Source organism: Schistosoma haematobium, chromosome 6 (genome assembly GCF_000699445.3).
Source record: "Schistosoma haematobium chromosome 6, whole genome shotgun sequence".
In the NCBI taxonomy this organism is placed as follows: Eukaryota; Metazoa; Platyhelminthes; class Trematoda; order Strigeidida; family Schistosomatidae; genus Schistosoma; species Schistosoma haematobium.
Window position 1 is genome coordinate 13344847 of NC_067201.1, and position 24929 is coordinate 13369775.

Consider the following 24929-nt stretch of genomic DNA (forward strand, 5'->3'; position numbering starts at 1 on the left):
GTGTCATTTATATAAATTCAGCCTACAATTTTCTGATATGATGGGTATCAAACGAACATAGTATGAAACCCTTCAGCTGTGAGAGTTCACTACTCACCTAGCAATTAAAACCAAGACCTTTAGATCCCAAACGAAATTCTTAAAATTCAGAGCAGTAAGTCGACATCAAATGGTTTACATTTCATGCTTCAATTAATTTGCGATGGAAGTCACCATTCGGTTTCACAAAGTCATATTAATTTAAGACACCAATAGTTTAGGTCCTACAAATATTTTTCTGTTAAAGTCTCGATGTTTAGCTTAACTGAACCTAGTTAATTATGGATCATACATTTTCGAGAATTTCATTCATATATTTGACTGACTTTACAAACTTTATCATAAATATTTCGGAAATATCTAGGTGACCTTTGTCAATGATGTTTTTAAATCATAATTTCAGTCCTTCGCTCCTTTTGATTACTCCCATAGATAACATCAATTCACCAACATCGATATATATAACTAATGCTAAATGTCACATGACATTATCTCTTACCAATCGCTTCCAAGTAATCAAACATTTTTTTGAATATAACAGCGAAATCTGTGAATATGCATCACTGAAAAAGTTTTTTAGCTTGTATATAGATGACAATTTAATAGACTTTCAAACTAGTGTTCTGGTATATTAGGAATAGTGTTAACATTTGACTTTATTTTGAGATGTTTTACAACAATCACCAAAACAGTATAGGTTTAATAGAAGTTCAATGCTAATGTATCTGCATATATCAATAATATTAAGGTATTAATTGCTTTTATTATTTTAACTATAATTGATATATTTGATTCCACAGATGAATTGGATAATGTTGATAAATCTATGGACTAATGTATATGATGCTTAGTTTGATAGATATAAAAAAGTATTTCCCGTCTAAATGAATTTAAAGTATGGTAATGCCTATTATGATGAGTTATCCCCTTTTCGTTATCTCTAATTCATTAGATTCTTAATAATACTGAAAGATACTTATGAAATTCGCTTTTGATAATAATTTTGATAGCTTTTTTACATATATTTTTGATGTTACTATTTTAACAGCATATAGTTGTGGAGATAGTTAAGTTTTTGATTGAGATCATGAATCGATCAATTTTAGACCAACATTTAAAACCTGGAAGCATTGAACGATCGTTGCGCCCTAGTATTGAACTCCTCAAAAGTGTGAACGCTTAACCTCTAGGTTATTAATGGTGGTCTAACATTCATTTATTCGTGATATCAATTTAAACTCAACAATCTCTTCAACCCTGTACTGGTAATTATCATGTGTTCACTGGTGACTGGCTTCAAGATTACCTTCCTGGAGTTCTTATGAGAAACTGTGGCCAATAGAGTCCAATCATGTCTGTTGTGAGGCAGTTACTCATTGAAGACAATGGTGGACTATCGTGCAATATAATGGATTGGTTGAAGTTATACATTAACACCGTTGGGTGCCGGCTTAGTGGTCTAGAGGTTAAGCGTTCGCACACAAGACCGAAGGTCTTGGGTTCGTGTCCCACATGCGGGATTGTGGATGCGCACTGCTGGGGAGTCCCATACCAGAACGAAACAGCCATCCAGTGCTTCCAGGTTTTTAATGGAGATTTATTTATTTGTGAAAAAACTAATGAATATCGAATTTTATACTGTTTTGGTGAGGTACTGAGAACAATAATATTTCACAAAGGCCATCTCTTTAAAGTTAAGATGCCAAATAGGTGGGTATATTTAAAACATAATTTAAATTTCTAAACAATAGCGAACTCCATATTTTTTGCAAAAATGAAATATGGAATGGAATGTTCGGAATTTTAAACAATTATCTTACATCTATTTATACATATTGATCATCAAAAAACAATCTACATGTACAGTCATAAACTTGACTTGGCATGTAGAATAGTAATGAAAATTTTTGAGGTCTACATCATAGATTGATTTCAGTTCGGTAAATTGTGAAAACGAGGAAGTACTGAACAGATACTTGATCAGAGTGTTGGACATATCAACCGCAACATGCATCCACAATTCCATTGGAGTTCGAATAATTGATCTAGTGGTAAGAGATTAACTTTCAGACCATTGAACATGCATCTGGTGGTCAGTGAATCTAATTTTAGTCAGTTCACGATATTGTTCGATCTTTTATCAATGCTACTGGTCATTTAATTAACTCTCTAACACCCAATATGGTTTAACTACCCTGTCCACATCTTCCCACTAGGACTTTTAAAATGACCTCTCGAAATTTCCCACTAAACAAGGAAGTGACATAAACGAACTTAAAAAAACGTACAGTAGTGATTACAATAATTTTCTAGATGAATGAAAATCGTATGCATAATTTCATTTTTAACACAAGACATTTTTATTCTATGCCTTGAGTAGAATAGAATGTTTCAAACCGAAGGAATATTTAAAACAAATATATATAATTCGATATATAAAAGCCTAAGCTATAAAACATTGAAATGATTGTCTACTATAAACAGGATTGAGTTGTACTGTTTGGATTGTCACGTGAAAGTCTAAATGGTGTCCGGTTCTCCTTAAAATCAATGTAAAATTACCCTGGTTCACAAGGGTTTATTATGTAACTGTGTCTACTATAAGCATAATTTTAATTTGATAACTATAATTCACCATCGAAATGGAACACTTTATCAAGTGGATTAATGAGATAATAGACAATGTGTTGTTTTAAATAATGGAAATATAGATAACGAACAACCTTCCTTCTCTAGATTATTAGATCTCATTTCGATTTTGGTATTACCAAAAGAGAACGTCAGTTTAGTGACCGTGAATTATCATTATATAAGCAAAATACAACTCTTTGTACACAGTTTTAACCAACTGTAGATTATACTTTGACAATATATATAATTGGATTGATGTCAGCCAACTACCATATGGATTAAAATGAGGCAAGTTATGTTGTATCAATTTACCAATGACTGTCTTATTAAGTTTACACGAATATAGAATCAATCAATCAGTTAGAGTCAGAGTCAAACCTGACCCATATATGCAATGGACCAGGTTACTATACAACAATAGGACAATTAAATGAATTTTAAAAGGTAACTACCAAAGAAAATTTAAAAAATTTAGTTAAGATGATGATTATAAAAACTAAACATTGAAAAATATAGTTTAGGAGAAGGAATGAAAAATTATTTAACGAGATATTAGTACTTAAGATCTTGAATGAATACATTATTACTATGAAGACCGAGTCTCAGACATGTTATCCAACGTCTCCAACCACTTATAGTGGTTATTACAATGACCCCAACCAAGTAGTTTGTATCTACCAAAATGGATTATACTAACAGTTAATAAGTTCATGAACTGATATCATATTTTGGTTTAAGTGCCTCGAATGTTCTTTCAACTAATCAGAAATTCACCTAGCAAAAGGTACTGTGTTAGGCAGTGATTAGTTTTACCTAATATATATGTCCCATCTATCCCAGCTGATAAAAATTAACTACCTCATCAATGGATTTTTCATCTATGACCAGTACATTGACTTCATTTAGTTGTTCCTTAATACTCGAGGAATATTTTACAGAAACACATGGTCGCAACCATTTAGCTTGAACATATTTTTCTACATTCGTAGATAATCTTTCACAATCATAGAATACTATCGCATAAACTGCTTCTGGGTACGCATATAGATAGAGTATATTCTTCTCATCTATTGCGTAAAGCTAACATCAGTTTTTTCATGAAAGGTTATTGACATATAAGCAGAAAATATTGAAATTTCATAAGAAAAGGAAATGTGAATATCTACACATAATTAACAATATAACATAATAATAAGTAAAAAATTATTATTAAAATCTTACTTATGAGAAGAATTAATGAACATACTTTGTATTTTGTACTAAACATACAGATATAGTTGAAGTTTTATCCAATTCTGGATAACCATCTAAAGCATGTTTTGGTGAACTACGTGTACTAAGACGTACATTATATGCATCACCAATATTACCATATAAGCGTACATTTAAACTATCTGTTTTATATTTAATTTGTGTAAAATGTAATCTTGAACGTGTTAAACCTAGAATAGTATCACCTTGATTAATTAAAGTGAAATTTGGTAATTTTGTTTCACTTGGAAATGGTTCTACACGAATTTTTTGTTGAGGCCAATTTACAGAATCTGTAGAGCAAAATAGTAATAATAATAATCATAATCATATATTACTAACAATGAAATCATATGGTTACCTAATTATTATTAAAAATCAATTTAACAAGAATTTTCACATGAAGTCAGAATTATAGAATAGATGGATTATAGCTGATTAAGGACTACTCAGATGGATGTATCTTCTATATTCCCGTGATGTTCACATTTAGGATCGAATCCATTAACTTACGCTTCAAACGTAAACGTGTTATTTACTGAGCTGTTAAATTTAGGTAGCCATTAAATTGTTGGATGTGTACGACGTTTATAAAAATTCCTAAATAAGACAAAACGTGTTTCTTGAATTCCACTGCTAGCCATCATCATCTTAGCTTATAATGATTTTGACTTAAGGCAATATCGAGGTAATCCGTAGAGTGTGCACATATGCTAATAACAGACTGATCAATTGCAGTCTTAAACATCAATGAGAAGATTCAAACAATCAATACAAAAATCAGTTAAACATCACCACATTGCATAAGCTAGTGGCTATCTGGATTCAGTATCTAATTGGATAATACGATGGAGTTCAAAGCGAACGGTACTGGGTTCAAGTCTCAAAGTGAACATCAATTCTAGGATGGAGTCACATTCAACTGATAAGTCTCAAATAGGACGAAACACGCGTCTTGAATTTCACTGCTAGCCACAATTATCTCAGCTTATTATTAGTAAATGTCTAAAATATCACGTTGTTGATAATCAGGAATAAATTTTGATCCGTTTGTGTTCGGATATATGTATCCTTTAAAACTTATGCAAATCATGTTCGTGCTAATTTAACAGTAAACTCGTTCTCATTTCTTAAGATGCGAACTTCTACTCAAACTTTTTAAAATTTATCAGTTCAGTAAGTTAACTAACATAGAAAAACCCTAAATTGTTGTTTTGCCTTTTTAGTTTAATGTTTTAATAGTGTAAAATATCTGACTTCGTGAAGAATCAGATCATAATGGATTTCTAGTCCATATGATGACCTTGATATCATCAAATCATTCAGCTTGAAATGAATTGAAACACAGTTTTTTCAGCCAATCACTTCATGACAACTTTTTCATGTTTTGATAAGTTATCATTGTTTTCTTTTTGAATATCTTTAATAAATAATTCATCTGACTGTAATCAACATTTCAGTAATCCTACACTTCAGTTATATCGATCATCATTCCTTTGAAAGATTTATATTTTCCTTCTGTAAATATTTAAGGCTGCATTTGATGTAACTCCTTAAACAGATCTTTCTATAATTATCTACTTTGGATAGTGGATAGAAATGAGTTCTGTAAAGATCTTTTCATCTTTTGTACAACTGAAAAAAGGGATATACATGCTTTTTTGCATTGACCTGATCATACTGTAACTCTGATTCAATAACCAAATTCATTAGGCACTTCATAACATTTAAATTAATAATAAATATCAAACCAATTAGGTAAATAATCATCTCAGTATGAGGTTGTGGAGATTGTTAAGTTTTGGATTGAGATTATGAATCACTAGTGAAAACCTGTAAGCACTGGACAGACGTTTTACCTTAGTATGGGACTCCACAGCAGTGCGCATGTACTTTTTTCATATTCAACTGATAAGTTCTTAACAGAACAACACGCGCCTATTGAATACTGTTTTTCAGATTACCTTAAAGTCAAAATATTGAATACAGTGATAAGCCATCCATTTCTGCATTATTAAAGTGTAAAACTAGTTTCTTACCTGATTTATATCTGAAACATCTATTTTAATGTTAACCAATGTATCGTTTGTGAAATTAAATATTGTGTTGTTTATTTTAATTATCCTATTCATACTATCATATTACTAATAGTTGTACACTTAATGTTAACTGAACTTAATGTTTTAAATGGATTTTTGAACAGTTCATTGCCAAATTTGTAAGCTTTAGATTTTACTCTAGGCAGATTCATAGGCGAGTATTGTTAAGAAACTTCATATCAACACCCCAATTTTCATTGATACTTCAAATGAGATCAGCCTTTATCAAATACAATATACAAATGAAACTAATCTTTATAAAACACTATCAACTAGACTTTTTTGAAGTGTCGAAATTGTTGATTACATTTAAAAGTGTCCAAGCTATCATTATCTATTATTCATCAATCTGCTCTAAATTCTTTATAGAATAGGGAAGACATTTCAATTTTCATTTAATTGAAGTTTTAAGTTTTAAATAACTCCTTCTGGAGCCCCTCTGGGTCTACTACTGGTCCCAAACCCGGACAAAGGAGGAGGGTTGGGCATGAGGTTAGCGACCCCATCCCGTAGAAAACTAACTCGCTAACTAACGCTAACCAGGAAAAAATAATTCAAATTAAGTTTTAAACAATTTCTGAAGTGATTTCTACTAATTCTCAATTCCATATTGTTGTGTCTTTATGGCCTGCTAGTTATCTCGTAATTTATTCGCCAATCAAAATACGACTTATTCACTATTGTACTGTACTAAATCAATGATGTTCGTCCGGTCTGATCAGCCTAGCGTTCTAATGGTCCGTTGCTCGCCTAGCCCGTCCGGTCGGGTCTAGACTGCTAATAACAGCCTCCACTGTGCGAATCATATATTTCAGACATATTGGGTTTATATATCAACCAAACAGACCGCAACGCACTATAAAATAGGAAATAACATTTTTACACAATAAAGCCAAAATGTGGCTGTGAACGTGGGAGACAGTAATTAATAAACTGAGTATAATTTAAGAACAGTAAATCGTACAATAATAATCTATAGGTCAAAACGAAGATTATAATAATAAGATGAATATAAATATACACAATCTAGTTACTGAACAATTATGCAATAGGAATATATAGGTAACATTAGTACATTAAAAGGTCTCAGAAGTTATTCATAATTTAATCTTCGCTAGGATATAACAATTATAAAAAGAAATCTTCAAATATCAAGAGTCTTTAATTAATTAACTTCAAATTAAATATTAATCTACACAGTGAACTGATGACTTTTCTTTATTCTTTAATATTGATTGGCGTATTTAAACACTCAACGACATATTCAGTTTGATAAGGTGGAGATCCACCAAGGGAAAATTAATATAACCAATATCTATTAACATTAAGTGATATTGTAAACAAAGACAGATGATGGCTAGCTTTGGAATCCAGGATGTGCGTTTCGTGCTATTTGGGACTTGTCAGCTGGATGTGCCTGCATCCTAGAGTTGATATTTGCCTCGAAACTCGAATTGATGAGTACTGGAATTATGGTATCACTGAAGATGGCAATTTATTTTATTTTGACAAAATGTTTGTAAATATGAACTTTCAATCAAGAAGTTGATTTCTAGTCATTAAAATGCATAATCATTCTGTGTGAACTCACGTATTATGTAATAATTATAAGCAGAATTTTAAGATTAATTTTTATTCGTTCCATAGTTAGCATGGGGTGATCTAATTGATCAGTCATTTTCTGTTGAATAAACAAACAATGATGTACTTCTTATTTATTCATCGAGTAACTGGAACAGAGAAATCTCTGATTTATTTGAAAGTTTTTTTTACTTTTTTAACATTGGAATTTCGTAGAAATATGATTAGGTTTCTTCTATTCGGTGACCCAGTAACTACCATTATATAGGCGGCCTGCATGAGCATCTGGGCTACCTGTTCCTGCCATATAGATATTTCAACAAGTTATCTATTTTTGTTTTAATATATCATTATGTCTATTAATCACATAACCTATCCTGGTGCATTTCTGAAAAGTGTACAACTTTTCGTCGTCAAAGTTACAAAAAGCTCAATAAGAGACAATGTGGTTGCTGACAATATGCAGAGAAAAGAATATGCATTGTTCAGATGTTCATTTACTGGACTGCTAACATCTAACTGGCGATCACTCAATATTTACCATCAGGACCGATCAAGAAGTAAGAAACGGAAACTTGTTGAAATACTTTGTGCTGAGAATTCTATATTGTACCAAAAATATAATATTGAATAAAGCTAATAATAATAATACATGATAGTTTTTATTTTAACTCATCAATCATATTTACAGATGAAGAAACTTAGGGACAATCAAAATGTATTGAATAAATGTTTCGTAATAGTTTGGAATTCCTCCCCAGTAGGTAATTTATATTTGGCTATGTACACTAGATGAAACCGAAGACTTTCAGGTCTATTAATGAGATAAGCTACTGAGTCAAAATTTAAATAGTTCACATTTACAACTTCATTTAATCAGTGATAATGTGAGATCACTACTGAATATCACCAATAAAATCTGTTATGCATTTGTTATTACATGGATGAACTTCATAAATCATGACCTAATAATAATTCAGGAAATCTATCGAATTAATTAAAATTGATCGAAGATTTTCTAGATACCTAACCATATGTATACTTCTTGTGTATATTTCAATATTTAACAATAGTTCAATTGATTTAAAGGTAAAGATCATTTTTTCAAAGATCCATTCAATAGCATGAATCATATTCAATTCAAATAATGGACTTCAATGGACTTCCAATGAGTTTACCTATTTTCCGCTTAAATTCAGCGGGGAGACTATAATTTATGGACGAACCAATCAGATTTACGATAACTGGTCTGAGATTTTGGTGCGAAATTCATTCACCTATTTAGCTAAATAGAATCTTGGCATTATAGCTGATGTCAGTTCGTGATGCAAACCCTAAATCTAATTCCTAACCCTAACCATCAACTGTAAATCATAATCCTTATTCTTCAAACTGCTTTATAACCCTCATTTAGATCTAGTAAGTAGGTAGACACTCTCAAGGTCACATTAGCGTCGCTCAAAGGTCGTCCATAAATTATAGTCTCATTGATTGATGAGTAAGAAAAATCTAGTCTCTTCTCATGCCCCATGTTGTAATGAAGATCTTGATTCTAATGTCCTGTATGAATAAACTACAGGGTAATTTATTTAATGACATGAAATAAATAAACAGTTTCATTCAACACATGAACACAATCGAATTAATGGAAACATATTTATTAGTGGGTACAATCATGACAAATAAAAATGATACAAGACTATACGGTATATAGTTGAAGAATATTTATCAATACACGTTAGTGAATTATTCCTGGATATCAGATGAATAATTTGTAATACTAGTACAAACACAGTTCAGTACATGATGTGCATTTGTACTTACATTTAATTCTAAATAAATATTTAATATTAACAGAATTAATAAGAAATAGAAAGACAAAGATTATCAGAAATGTGTGATGATACATATTTGTGGAATACATTTCGAACAACCTGAAGAGTAATCGTGAACATGTACCTAAATGGTTGTAAAAACAAATAGAATTAAATGATCTAATAAGAGTTGAGGATAAACATCTACCAGCTACCATGGGACTGCCTCTCCTGACGTTGCTTCACTGCCTTGTGAATCAGATCTTTGGGTCAAAGGCTCCGGATCTGTCCCCCTAAGAAAACCACCTGCTTCAGTTAGGGAGTCCGGGCAGTATCCCAGCCATCATACAAATCTAATGATTTATGTGACGCATATCTATTCGGTGCCTCCTTGTACCAATGTTTATGTGTTTAAATAAATAAATAAATATTCAAATAGAAAAGTATATTCATTAAAACTATACTCACATATATCAGATTTCGATAACTGTAAACCATAATCTTTACTTTCTTCCCATGGTTCATTATAAGCAGATGATCCAACAAATTCAATACGATTCAATAAATTTGTACATGGTGTTACAGTAAACCATAATGATCGATTATAACCAATAAAATATTGAATACTGTATAAAAATAAAGATAAATAAACCATTAAGAGACACTAGTAAACTATAATTATAATTACTATTACTATTATTATTATTGAATAACTCTTTTGTGAAATGGAACTAATGAAAATAATGAATTGATATCTAGTCACTCTATTAGACATTGATAAAAGAAAGATCATTTTAATATGAAAGGAGAAAAGGACTACCTGACACTGTTTGTTTCTTTTCTACATTATTCAATAGTTTCAATCATGTTGTTTTTATCAGCAAACAATACACTTAATAAGTCATTGTTTTTCCATAGACAATTCAAGTGTAAAGAGTTAATTATAATACATTAGATTTTCATATTTATTTTTTTGAAAAAACTAAAGTTAAACATTTTTGATTGAGGAACACTGTTTTAATAAACACAAAAAACCCTTTCTATGAATAATCCTTATATGATCACTAGTGACTGGCTTCAAGAGGTATGTCCTGGAGTTCTAGTAAGAAGCAGTGACCAGTGAAGTTCAACAGGGTCTGTTAAGAGTAAGTAACTCACTGACTTGGATTGCTTAAGGTTAGTCAGTGGTCTAGAGGTTAACCGTCCGCGTATGAGACTGATAAGTCCTGGATTTGAGTCTTGTAAGGCGGGATCGTGGATGCGCACTGCTGAAGAGCCCAAAACTAGGGCGGAACGACCATCCAGTGCTTCCAGGTTTCTCATGGTTGTCTAGCTTTAATTGACTCATGAACTCAACGATTAAATTACTATAAGGTAAGTAACATTATTGAGTATTAATAATTTTTTTAAAAAATTCTTCCATAAATATAATCAAACACATCCATGTCTTTAAAAATAATAACACTGATCCTAACATTGATTTATTGTTGAGTAATAGCTAAGGTTATATTATCACTACTCAGTGATTAATCAGTGTAAATATTTCATTCTAGAGTAGATTACTGTTAGCTAGAATTGATGAATGATAATGTCGCCGATTGTGTAACTGTTCTGCTCGAATTCTGAATCCAGCAACAAATACTGATTTTGTAAAGACTGCTAGTAATTCTTATCATTGATTGCTAGCTAATACGTAATCGTATTCAAGAAGAGATTTCACGCAGACTATCTCCAACCACATAATCTCAAAATATTGATATCCATTGGTTGAAAATGGTAATACTTTTTTCCATTTTTGTAACATTTACCTATAGCATGCCTGTAGAATTTTTTAAAATTATTTGTCTATTTGCTGTAATGCATACATTTGACCAGCTATGTTAAATTATGTGTGTCTGATTGAACGCTGAGAGAACAAACCAACCTCCAACTGAGGAGGAAATTAGGAAAAGACATTGGAAGTGTATAGGACACACATTGAAGAAATCATCAAACTGCATCACGGAGCAAGCTCAAACTTGGAATCCTGAAGGGAAACGGAAAAGAGGAAGACCAAATAATACACTGAGTCGAGAATTGGAAGTAGACATTAATAAGATGAATAGCAATTGGAAAGAACTAGAAGTGATTTCGCAGGACGAAGTTAGGTGGAGGAAGCTGGTGGTTGGCCGACGCTCCTCCACGAGAGTAACAAGCTTAAGTTAGTAAGTAAGTATATTTATATACTTTCATTTGACCCATAAGCTGTTATCATAAGTTCTATTACTCCAGATTCTTCATCAATTAATTACTCCCCTACGACATTGGTTTTTTATCACTTATGACAATGTAATTCTCTGTGTTGCTGTATGGTTGGGTATTTCAGGTAATATTATTGTATGAGTTCTGATTCATGATTAAACTGAGTATAGTACAGTACTGATCTGCTTTCTACTTTCGTAATCTGGTTGGCCCAAGAATCAAAAAGCGTTAACATCTTGATTATTGTTCACTAGTCGATATGCCAATTGGTATTTAGAAGGTCAATGATCCTACTTGCCGCTTCTCTGTGCCTTCTGATTTCAAACATCATTGAGATTTATATTATAACTGTTATCAAGGTGATCGATTAACGAAGCAAGTCATGTATACTGTAATTTACCTATTAATTAAACAGTTAATAATAAGCATGATTATTTTGTTTGAAAACATCTAACTTCAATCATTCCCCCCCCCAAATGTATATTAAAACAAAAAAAATTTGGAAATGTGTATAGAAAGAAGAAAAAATCTGTTCATTTGTAAATTTTGGTAAAAATTAACTTTGTTGATTCATTATTCTATGCATCAAATAAATTATACCAAGTTATAATTATTCATAAATTACATTTATATATGTACTTCAGTTTTATGAAGGAAATACATTTCACATAATGTTTTGTTCAAAACACATTTATGAAGGGTCAAATAATACACCCAAAAAATACAAATCATTACTTTAATAATTGCAAACGATCTTATTCACTTGATATTGTTTGGCTTGTATCTTCCCATTGTTATTTAAGACTGCAATTGATCAGTCTGTTATTGGCATATGTCCATATTGTGCGTATGCCTCGATATTGCCTTAATTCCCAAGCTTTTATAAGCAAAGATGGAAAAGATGGAAAAGAGTGGCTAGCAGTGGAATCCAGGACGCACGTTTCTTCCTATTTTTGCTTATAAAAGCTTGTGAATTAAGGCAATATCGAGGCAATTCTTACAAGATGCACATATGCCAATAACAGACTGATCAATTACAGTCTTAAATAACAATGGGAAGATAATGGTAAAACAACACCAAGTGAATTTAAACTTCAATCCATTGCACAAGAAGGTGGATATCAGGACTCAGTAACTGAGTGTATAACGTGGTGGCGTTTGGAGTGAATGGTACTGGGTTTGAGTCCCAGAGTGAACATCAACTCTGAGATGCAGATACACCGAGCTGACGAGCCCCAGATAGGACAAAACGCGCGTCCTGGATTCTACTGCTAGCCACTATCCATTATTCTTTACAAAAAAACCATCTTATTATTTTAATTGGCGAGACTATAATTTATGGATGAACCAATAAAATATAAGATAAGGAGTCTTGGGTTTTGGCACGAAATTCACTCATCCATTTGGTTAAAAATGAGAGTTTCGGTATTATAGCTGATGTCAGTTCGTGATGAAAACCCTTAATCTAATTCTTAACCTTAACCATCAACTATAAATAATAATTCTAGTTCCTCGTCCTGGTTTTTGTAAAACTCATTTGGTACTAGTAAGTAGGTGGGCATTTTCAATGTCACTTTAGCATCGCCGTCCACAAATCCTAGTCTCGCCTTTTAATTAAGAAAGACTTATGGAGATTGTAGAATTATCAAAGTTGGGCTATCAAAGAAAACCTGGAAATACTGAATTAGCGTTTCACTCTAATATTGGACTTCTCAGCAGTGAGTATCTGTGATTATGCATGCCTGAACATTAATTATACTTTGTAACGGTTTGTACTAAACAGTGAGAAAATGTAAATCTTTACAAATGGTTTTGCATTAGTTGAATATTTTGGTAACTACCTGGATTCAATAGCTTGGTAGATAATATGTGTTTAAAATGATAGATGGTGAGTTCATATTTCAGTGTGTATATTAACACTGCAATGTTAGTATATCTAGCTGACAATTTCCGAATTGGGCTAAACATATGTTCCGTGTTCCATTGCTAGCCACTGATAGACAACAGCAAGTTATGGAATCTAGGTTGTGTGTTCAGTCCTGTTTGAGATTGATATGGACGTACATTTATCTGATAGTAGTAACCAATATCACGTTAGTCTAATCATTTATGTGTAGCGAACTCTATTAATCAGTCTGCAATGTTTCCACTAGTTTAAGTGATTTGATTTGATCTGTACTAAGGGAATAAGGAATATAGGATTGGTATATTTTTATGATTAATCAATCTAAGTAGCTCAGTAATGACGTCTCATACTGTGAGCCTTAGTGACATGAGTTCTAGTCCTGATATGGGAAATTAGGTTACTCGTGATTTTATATAGTCTCTGATGACTAATCCCAGTTTATATATATATAATGTAAATCATTACAAATTGCATCAAACGTTATTGTGTTATCCAATTAGCTACTTAGAGAAAAAATCAAACGTATTTTATGCTATCATATTTATACTAATACATTGGTTTCGTCCTAGTATCAGACTCCTCAGAAGTGCATACCTATAATCTCATGGGCAAGACTCGACGTAATAAAGAGTTCAAGAGGTCAAATGAGACCGAATATTCTGGACTGGGTTCATGAAGTGAAAAATGTCTAACAGCAACCTGAGAATGGAAATTCTCATAACAAATTGAGATCATTCATTATACCGATATTAACTGAGGATTTGAGTGAGTAGTTGTAACATGTGGACTTTATTCATGTCAGCCATAAAACACATTTATTCACCAATGGAAATCAATTTTAGCTGGGTTATATAAAGAAATGACTGAAATTGAAAAAATATGTTGATCATTGAATTTACATTTAGTATTCATTTATTATCATTTTGATCTTATTTACTTATTTACTTATAAAGAGTATCGAACCATAATGAAATATTTACTCTCTGAGTTTCCCCTAAATTTCAGAACATAAAATAATTAAATAAAATAAACGATTATCTACAAACCAATGGATCAATTGTGTAATCATCATATACACATTATAATCAGAGGAGGGGTTTTGTGGATACTAACGTCATTTTTAATGGTTGAATTCATGAGCCATTTGAAGCTAAACCATCATGGAAAACTTGGAAGAGCTGGATGGCCGTTCCCTCCTCCTACTGGACTCCTCAAAAGTGAGTACCCACGACGCGTCTTGCGAGATTCGAACGCAGGACTTGTCGGTCTTGCGTGTGAACGCTTAACCTCTAGAACGCTGAACCGGTACCTAACGGTGTTAATGTCTAACTTCAACTAATCCACGAAATTGCGCCACCATTCACTATTGTTTTCAGACAGTTACCATTTCACAACAGACCCGTTTGAAATCCACTGGTCACGGCTTCTCACTAGAACTCCAGGAAATGTCTATTGAAAGCCGTCACTACTGAGCATATGATGATTATAATCAGAGAGGGGTTTTGTGGATATTATAATAAATTTTAATAGTTGAATTCATGAGTCAATTAAACCTAGACCACCATTGGAAACCTGGAAGCACAGGACGGCCATTTTGTCCTCATATAGTTCTCCTCAGCAGTGAGCAATAATAACTAATGTCAAGGTAAATTGAAGTCATAATCACTTGTAATTTTCATATTTATTATGAATGAAACATTTATCAACAATTTCATTAAATAATATTTAAATCAAGTTGTAAAGGTATATATCAATCAAATCCAATTTACTATTACCATTAAATATTCTAAATTTAAATTCTATTGTGTAAGATCATGGGTGGGCCAGTCCCTAGATGAAACAATGATCCATTTTGCTAACTAATGTTATTGTTGTTGTTTGTTCTTTTTCAATAGTTCTACATTATTACACAACCTGTCTTCAAACTAAACTGAATATTAGATCTTTTTTTCTCTTCACTAAAGAAATTATTATCAACGAGGTTGTTTGTGTTGTCTTTCATTTATTTTTGTAAAATATATGTAAAACAAGATAGTACAAATGCAAATATAGATATATAAATGCATATAGACATACATATACACATAAGATTGTTTCTTTCCCAAGTTGAAGTCTTTAGATACTTATTTTTCGCTTTACATGAATCACTTAATGTATCTCATTTCTTGATGTACATTAAAGAGGTAAACACATAAATGAATCTCTTTCTTTTGCTCTATTTCTCTCCCACACACACACACACACACATTCTATCAATATTCACATCATTCATTATTATTTATATATTGTACTAAATTTTAACCATTACTAAACAAACAAATTATCAAATATAACATAGACATAGGATAATAACAATTGGCGCTAATTTAACTTAAACTCTATTATATTTCATCTAGGAGAATATAAGTCACAAAAACCTTTACTCTCTCTCTCTCTTTCTTACACAAATAGATACATATATACAAACGACATCGGTTTAAACAGACTTCATTAATTATGTCCAATAATCAGTTTATACTTATCTTATTGTTTAAATCATGTTTCAAAGAAATGTTAATTTACTGTTACTTGCAAATTGAAGAAGTTCAAATCAACGTTGAATTAATGAATTAATGTAATATATGAAAGAAAAACAAAGAGCATCCATAAAACAGATATTGCTTATAAAAAAAGGAAATGGGACCATTTGAATATCAATATGAGTAAAGATATCTATATTAATTTAAAACTAAATGATGTTTATAATTCACCATGGAAACCAACTGCTTAACTACTTAATGGTGGTATAAAAAAGAAAAAGTAAGAAATTACTTTAAATTAAATGATTAACAGAGTTTTAAAAAATGGAGAAGAGTATTGTTATGTGAAAATAATAAGGATTATGATGCAACAATAGTCTTATTTAATGATCTTATATAAATAGCTTTATGTATTGGCTAAAGGCTTCCAGAATGCAAAGAAATGGAAAACTCGGAATGATTAGTATAATAATCAATTTCATCAATAATGTTATTTGTTATTCACATAACTACAAAGAATGTGAGTGGTATTTTTGTTGTTCACAAAGCAAATGAACTCAATAATTTGTAACTTTAATTAACATGTCATTAGTTCTAGTTGGTACAGTATTGACATTTATAAATTGAATCATTTAATTTTATGAATTATCATGATAACTACTTACTTACTTACTTAATTACGCCTGTTAGTCTTCGTGGAGGAGCATGGGCCACCCACCAGCACTCTCCATACAATCCTGTACTGGGAAATCATTTACAACTCTTTCAAGTTGTTATTCATCCTTTTCATATCTGCTTCCATTTCCCGACGTAATGTGTTCTTTCGCCTTCCTCTTTTCCGCTTCATTTCGGGATTCAAAGTTAGGGCTTGTCTCGTGATGCAGTTTGACGATTTCCGTAATGTATATTCTATCCATTTCCATCGTCTTTTCCCAATCTCCTCGTCAGCTGGAATCTGGTTTGTTCTCTCCCACAATAGGCTGTTATTGATGGTATCTGACCAATGGATGTTGAGTATCCTACGTAGATAACTATTTATAAATACCTTTACTTTCTTGTAATAGTTCTCGAAGTTTCAGCTCCGTACAGTAGAACTGTCTTGACATTCGTACTGAAGATTCTGACTTCGATATTGGTTGACAGTTGCTTTGAGTTCCATATGTTCTTCAATAGTTTGAATGAGGCCCTTGCTTTGCTAATCCTCGCTTTTACAACTGCATCTGAACCTCCTTGTCCATCGATGATGCTTCCTAGGTACGTGAAGGATTCTACATCTTCCAGAGTTTCACCATCAAGAGCGATAACATTGCTGTCCTCCGTGTTGTAATTGAGGACTTTGGTTTTCCCCTTGTGAATGCTGAGGCCTACTGATACAGAGACTGCCGCTACACTGGCTGTCCTTATCTGCATTTGTCCATGTGTATGTGATAGGAGGGCTAGGTCATCTGCGAAGTCCAAATCGTCTAATTGATTCTGATCTGTCCATTGTATGCCAGCTAATATGAAGAATATTAATTAGGACTTCATTGATTGGAGAATGAGTGACCTACAAATTAATTCCTTCCAATTGCCTATGAAATTTTATCATATTCTTTTTTGTTTTGTTAATATTTTGTAAATAAGCACATGATTTTATTACATGAAATATCTATTCCTTTGGTTAGCGATCTTGTTTTTGATCTCAAATCTTTCGGCAGTTCACATTGATCATTCATTCTCGTGACTAACCATCTCTTGGCCATACTGTTTCAATATATATATCATCGACTGTTAAGCATTTTCTACTCATTGTATTTGACAGTCTGAAATTCACTCATTAAGCCATGAAATCCTACTTTGCGATAATAGTGTAATATTTGGGACTTTAATATTAAGTCGAATTAAGTGAGGAAGAACTGAGTTGATTAGAGTGCGGGTGACATATGAAACTGATCTTTTTCCAATTTTTTGTGACGGTTAGTTACATTCTAAGGAGTTGTTACATAACTTAGTAAATGAATTATATAATTGTAACAGATAAATTTCCTGATGTTGTCAATCTCTTTCCATATAGTAAGTTACTGATTAATTTATGTTAGTTTAATTTATGCAAATCTGACTGTACATCAATCTAATAAAACGTAGTCTTTGATTGAGATCATGAACTGATTGATATTAGACCACCATTGAAAACTTGGAAGCACTGGATAGCCGTTTCGTCCTATTGTGGGACTCCTCAGCAGTGCGCATCCACGATCCCACTCACGTGATTCAAAGCCAGGGCCTTCAGTCTCGCTAATCCGTGTCAGGTAAAGACAGGTATCTACCTCAGTACAATGGAAGACAGTCGCGCAATTTTGTGGATTAGTTGGGGTTAGACATTAACACCATTGGATGCCGGCTCAGTGGTCCAGTAGATTAAGCATTCGCGCACGTGACTGAGGACCCTGGGTTCGAATCCCGCGAGCGGAACCGTGGACGCGCACTGCTGAGGAGTCCCATACTAGGGTGAAACGTCGGTGCAGTGCTTCCAGGTTCTCAGTGGTGGTCTAACATCAATCGGTTCACGATCTCAATCAAGAACTTAACAATCTCCAAAACCTCTAAAAACTGATAAAACGTAGTCTATTCAGACACCATTTAGATTGATTTTTTATATTCAATTAATCCATATTTAACGTCTTCATATTCTTATTTGCATCGTTTAGTTCACAATTGAAATGTCAAGTATTCTAATAACAAAATGAAGTATAACTGATGAAAATGAATACTTTGGAACATTTACAAAATGTAAGATTAATAAACTACCGATTCATTTTAAGTGTACATCAAATACGCTTGAATAGTCTCTTTTTATTCATTGGAATATAATAGAAGATTTTGTGTTTCATTGAAATAATAACGGGGCACAAAAAATCAACCAAATTAACTGTTTAAGGTGTTTTTTTAATGCAAAAGTATCATGAAACAAATCAGTTATGATAAGATGGTGGTCGTAGGTAGTCAACAGGAAATCCTGCTACTTGGCACTTATCAAAAAGGTGTACCTGTAATCCTGAGAGAACTGACGATCCCTGACGGATCACTGGATAGTGATCAATGTCATATATGTCAGGTCCTTCTTAGTTCCGATCGAATCCTATCGGCCATCAAGCATCAGTTCCCTCAAGATTACAGGTACACCTTGCTGACGAGTGCCAAGTAGCACGAAACCTATATTCAGGATTTCCTGTTGACTACCTCCAACCACCAGAGTTATGAAACGTCAGAAAATTTACAGTACATTATTTGGATTGAAAATGTAGTACTAAACATAGTAGCAGTATAGGTAATCATCCAGTCAGAAATGCCAAATGTGACTTTCTAAATGTTTCTGGCCGAAATTCTATTGGATGCTGATTGGATGATATGTTTATTAGCGTTTCCATAGCCTTTTTTGTCTTTATTATTTGAAAAATTTTCTGGATCAACCTAACATTTAGTTAAGCTCAATTTATCTTGAATAATGCAATCAACCAACTAAGTTATATGATTACTTTTGTGTTAGGATAATAATCCCTTTTCAGTACTCAACCTAAGTTCAGTATCTAGCTCTCTTTCGATCATTTTTCTCTGTATTCATTGAATAGGTGATTCCAGTATGTAAAAGTATCATTTTTACTGATGATTTCATTTCAATTATCTAAAGCTAATTACATTTATCTTCGATGAACATGTCAAAAATAAAAACTTCTCAAATGAAAAATATAAATAAATTAAAAGATAAAGCTTGAACTAAAATCCTCCACTTATATACAACAATCACTTATAAACTCAACGAAATACTCCTAAATATTCTACACATATTCAACATTCACAGAATAGATTGCGCTACAGATTCACTGAGACATATCCTATCCTCTTAAATTTTCATAAACAATTTTAAAAGTTAAGCCATAAACATTAAAAGTGTTGTTTATAGACAAATAATATCAATAATTTTTTTAGGTTACTTTTGACTGTATCTTTTTTTTGCTGTTTTCTTCATACTTTATTCTAATATCATAGTACTTTAAATTAAACATCAAGGTCATATTAAACTAAAACAATAGAATGAAGAAATATACTTAAATGCTATTATTAAAAGGCATCTAATTAAGTTCATTTACATATGTGTAATGTATACATGTAGACAATGTGTTGAAATTATTGTTGTTGTCGCTTTTTAATAAAAGTATTAATTGAACATTGAACATTGAAAGAAAGAAAGAAAGAACAATAAAAAGAGAAAAAAACAACAACAGCTGACGTCAACCATATAAGGATAGACTTTTTACTACTATATTTATTGAAGTTCATGTTTATAAATAAAAATGGAGACATTGATATTACTGATAAATTATCAGTGATTTAAGTAGTATAAAAGATAGTAGTTTGAGTGTATACTAACTCTAGAACATTAAATATGTATATGACATACATGGAAATATATTGTATAGTGATGGTTGATATTGAAATTGTATCTTTTCATTTAAAACAAACATTTTCACATGTTGTTTTTTAAAAAGTATTTTAAATTTATTATATTCTGTGATCCGATCCAAATATTTTCAGGTTCTGTTAGCAGAATATAGATTGGATTAAAGTATATTTCATGCAGGATTTTATTAGGACACGTTGATTGACTATTTCTTGTTCAATCAGAGCTAGTGGATACTTGGAGAAGACTTTAGAATCTTCTCAGATAAAATCTATAAATATTTTAACGTTTCTCTTATTGAATAAGAAAAAGAGAATTCAGCGAGGAAAATTTTTCTTTTCGACGAAATCATTTACTTAAGCTGTACATTCGTATATATAGTTATATGGAAAATGTATGTCTATAGAAGGATAGAAAGGGTTGTATCACAAAAAAATGGATTCGACAATAAATAACAAATGAGGTTAACGTACTAATCAAGGGGTAAGGAAGAACAAAATTTAAGGGTCAGATAATAGTCCAATTTTAAAACAACTCTTGTGGACTGTTGTAATCAATATGTAAATAAAATACCTACAATTAGCCGATTACTCACAAAAGAACATAAATCTCAATTATCTGATCTGCGGAGAAATCAGGACTTAGTTTTATGCCGCCCAGACAAGGGTGCAGGAATTGTTCTTATGGATCGTATTGACTATGTTACAAAAATATCTTCAATATTATCTGATCCTGTCAAATTCTCTATTGAGAACGTTCAAAAAGACACTACTGAAAAAACTGAACAAATGCTAATTAAAATTTTGAAGAAAATGAAAGATGAGGATATTATCAATCATGACCTCTATGAACACCTCAAACCATCTGGTTCTGTTGTACCAAGACTATATGGACTACCAAAAGTTCATAAGAATAATAACCCACTACGTCCTATACTGGATATGAACAATTCTCCCTATCACTTAATCGCTAAATGGTTAGTTAACATTCTACAACCTGTTAAAAATCATATCAACAAACACAATGCTCTTGATTCCTTTGACTTTGTTGACTCCATTAGAAATATCAATGTATCCGGTAAAAAATGTTCTCATTAGACGTCACTTCTCTTTTCACAAATGTTCCTCTCACAGAAACCATTTGCTTTTTATGTGACTATATTGAAAATAATAATCTTGATATGCGTATCCCGATACATTACCTTAAAGAACTACTTCTAAGATGTACGCTCAACGTGCAATTTAGATTTAATGATATTTTCTATAAACAAATAGATGGAGTTGCAATGGGCTCTCCATTGGGTCCTCTCCTGGCTGATTGTTTTATGGCGAACCTAGAAAATTCGGTACTTCGACCAATAATTGAAAGATTTCATTTATATAAAAGATATATGGATGACACTTTCATTATTTGCGAAGAAGACAGTGACCTCAATGATATTTTGAATATTTTCAATAACTGTCACCCATCGATCCAATTCACCTTAGAAGCAGAGACAAACAACGAATTTCATTTTCTTGATATCCATTTAAAAAGAATGCCTGACGGTTTATTACAGAGATCGATATACAGAAAACCCACTTGGAATGGACAATACACGAACTTCCACAGTTGGGTTCCATTAATTAGAAAAAGGAACTTAATTCATTCTTTATCCTCAAGGATCAGGCGAATTTGTTCCAACGACACAATAGATGGGGAACTATTTTATCTTCGACAGACCCTCATCAAAAACGGTTATCCACCGAGATTCATCGATAGAAACTTGGTACCTAGACCCCATGATAAAGCATTGACAGTAGAGAAAAAAACTCTATTTATGAATATGGAATTTAAGGGAGATACAGCTGCTGAAATCCTAAATAAACGGATTTCGAAATCAATGAATAAAACATTCCACGCAGCTAAACTTCGAATCATCTTCTCTAGCCGACCTACCATTCTGGGGTGTGTAAAGGACAAACTTTCGCTTTGGGCCACTTCAATGTGTATCTATAAATTTACTTGCTCATGTGGGGCATGTTACATAGGCCGCACAAAGCGATCATTATCCAAACGCATCTCGGAACATTATCCGGCTTGGCTTTTGAAAGGGGAGCGAAAAACAATCACGAGTTCTATACAGGAGCACTTAATCAACTGTGGACATATCGCTCCAAAAGACTCTTCGTTTAAAATAGTTTACAGAGTCAAAGGAACTGGATCGAAGGGGTTCGAATCAATATTTTATGCACCGCAGAGGCATTGGCAATCCACAAACTAAAGCCTGAACTTTGCGTGCAGAAACGATTTGTCCAGCCTCTTATCCTTCCTTGGCCTTAATGGGTATGTTGCTAGGTTGTTTTTTTTTCCTAATGCACTTTTATTATTATCCATAATTTTAAATTACTATTTTGCACTTTAAACTTTAATCATTTATTATTACCTTTTACAAGTTTTCTTGATTATCATTCAGTTTATTATTATGACCTTTGTTGTTTTGTCGTTTTTCTTCATATCTGTCAATCTGTCAATTGGACTATTATCTGACCCTTAAATTTTGTTCTTCCTTACCCCTTGATTAGTACGTTAACCTCATTTGTTATTTATTGTCGAATCCATTTTTTTGTGATACAACCCTTTCTATCCTTCTATAGACATACATTTTCCATATAACTATATATACGAATGTACAGCTTAAGTAAATGATTTCGTCGAAAAGAAAAATTTTCTTCGCTGAATTCTCTTTTTCTTATTCAATGACACTATGGGTTATTTTAATTATCTGAAAAGTTCCTCTTATTAATATCAGATGGGCTTTGTGGAGATTGTAGTAATTTCAATAGTTAAGATCATAAGTCGGTTGAAGCTAGACCACCATGGAAGACCTGGAAGCACTGGACGGCCGTTTCGTCCTATTGTGGGACTCCTCAGCAGTGTGCATCCACAACCCCGCCCCCTGCGAGATTCCAATCCAGGACCTACTGGTTTCGCGCGCGAGCACTTAACCACTAGACCACTGAGCCGGCATCCAGTGCCTCCAGGTTTTCCATGGTGGTCTAGCTTCAACTGGCTCATGATTTTAACCATTGAAGTTTCTCTTATTGTAATTTCTACTTTCATTCAACCTTTTTATTTGAAATACAATTACATTCCTATTCAACTGTGTTCTGATTTGTGGACTTGTAGAGTGAAGTAGTGCCCAAGAATACTAAGTGATAAGAATGGCTGTGTCGTAATATGAGAAATTCTAACGGGCTCCAAATACATTGTCAAGTTGAAATGATTTGAAAGAAGGGTACAACTTCATGGGAAATTTTAGAATTAAAATTTAAATAATAGTGTTTATAACACATGTATATTTATGGGTTATCAGACTGACAGGAATATCTGATTGCTAAGCTAACACTTGCCTAGACTTATATTTTACGTGTTATATGGTCTTGGGATCAACATTTCATTTATTCACTTTCACTCTCAATATCCAAACCGATGAGCAGGCATAAACTAAAAAAATTATCAATTATATTCAGAAGGACAAAACATCTGGCTGTAATCCCATGAAAAACTTGGTCATTCAGTGGATACAGTATTAAAATACTTGATTCTTGCAACCCTCTTATCGAGTCCAAGTGTCGTAAAACAGAAGAGTAAACTATTTTTATACTACTTAATTTCTTTATTCAATGTAATGCTTTTTGTTAATGTAGCAGAGTTGAATAGATTGTTGAATTTCTAGTCTTACATTGCTGACTGATTTATTCAGATGATTATTGAAAACGAGGAAGCATTTTTAAGTTGTCCCCTTCTAACCAGGAGTATTTAGCAGTGCATATCTTCAATCACACCAGTGATCAAGCTCAAAAGTCTCAAAATTCTATGTGAGCGCTTTTAAACTTATAGACCACTAAGTTGGAAAGCAACCACTTACATTTTAAATTAATGTCGATTCGCGACATCACAGTTTGCCAACCGTGAATTACATTGTAACCATAGTTTGTTTTTCCAAAGAACAGATAAGCAAAAACACATTATTCAATTTTTGTAGTGTAGTGAACAGAACACGGGTGGAGACAATCGAACGATACTTAGCGCAAAATTACAGAGTTACTTGGTAAAATAGAAAAACCACACTATAATACTTAATTTGCAAAATGTTCAATAATTGTCTCGAACTTCGTTGTTCTTGCATTTCAATGCGAATTGCTTTCTATTCCCACTCTTCCTTTCTTGATCTTCCCCATCTTCTGCCGCCAGACATAACATTCCTGACTCATGTCATATACTACTTATGTCAATTTAAGTAGCACGCACCACACTAGTAGCTCTTGAGATTTTTTCAGAATTTAAACCCTCAATGCCATATGAACTTTATATGAAGACTCTTTATACAAAAGTAGATTTAGCAATTAATATAAATAACTAATCAGT

General features: G+C 32.4%; 1 protein-coding gene across 2 annotated transcripts in view; it reads right to left on the reverse strand.

The window, feature by feature from the left end:
- Positions 1 to 24929, reverse strand: part of MS3_00008553 (uncharacterized protein) — a gene marked incomplete at its 5' end in the record, with an annotated part of 62088 nt that overhangs the window by 14939 nt on the left and 22220 nt on the right. For both annotated transcript variants that reach the window (XM_051216885.1, XM_051216884.1), the window contains 2 exons: positions 3917 to 4214; positions 9884 to 10041. In XM_051216885.1, coding sequence (XP_051065515.1) covers positions 3917 to 4214; positions 9884 to 10041 — 456 coding nt within the window. The remainder of the gene's footprint in view (positions 1 to 3916; positions 4215 to 9883; positions 10042 to 24929) is intronic.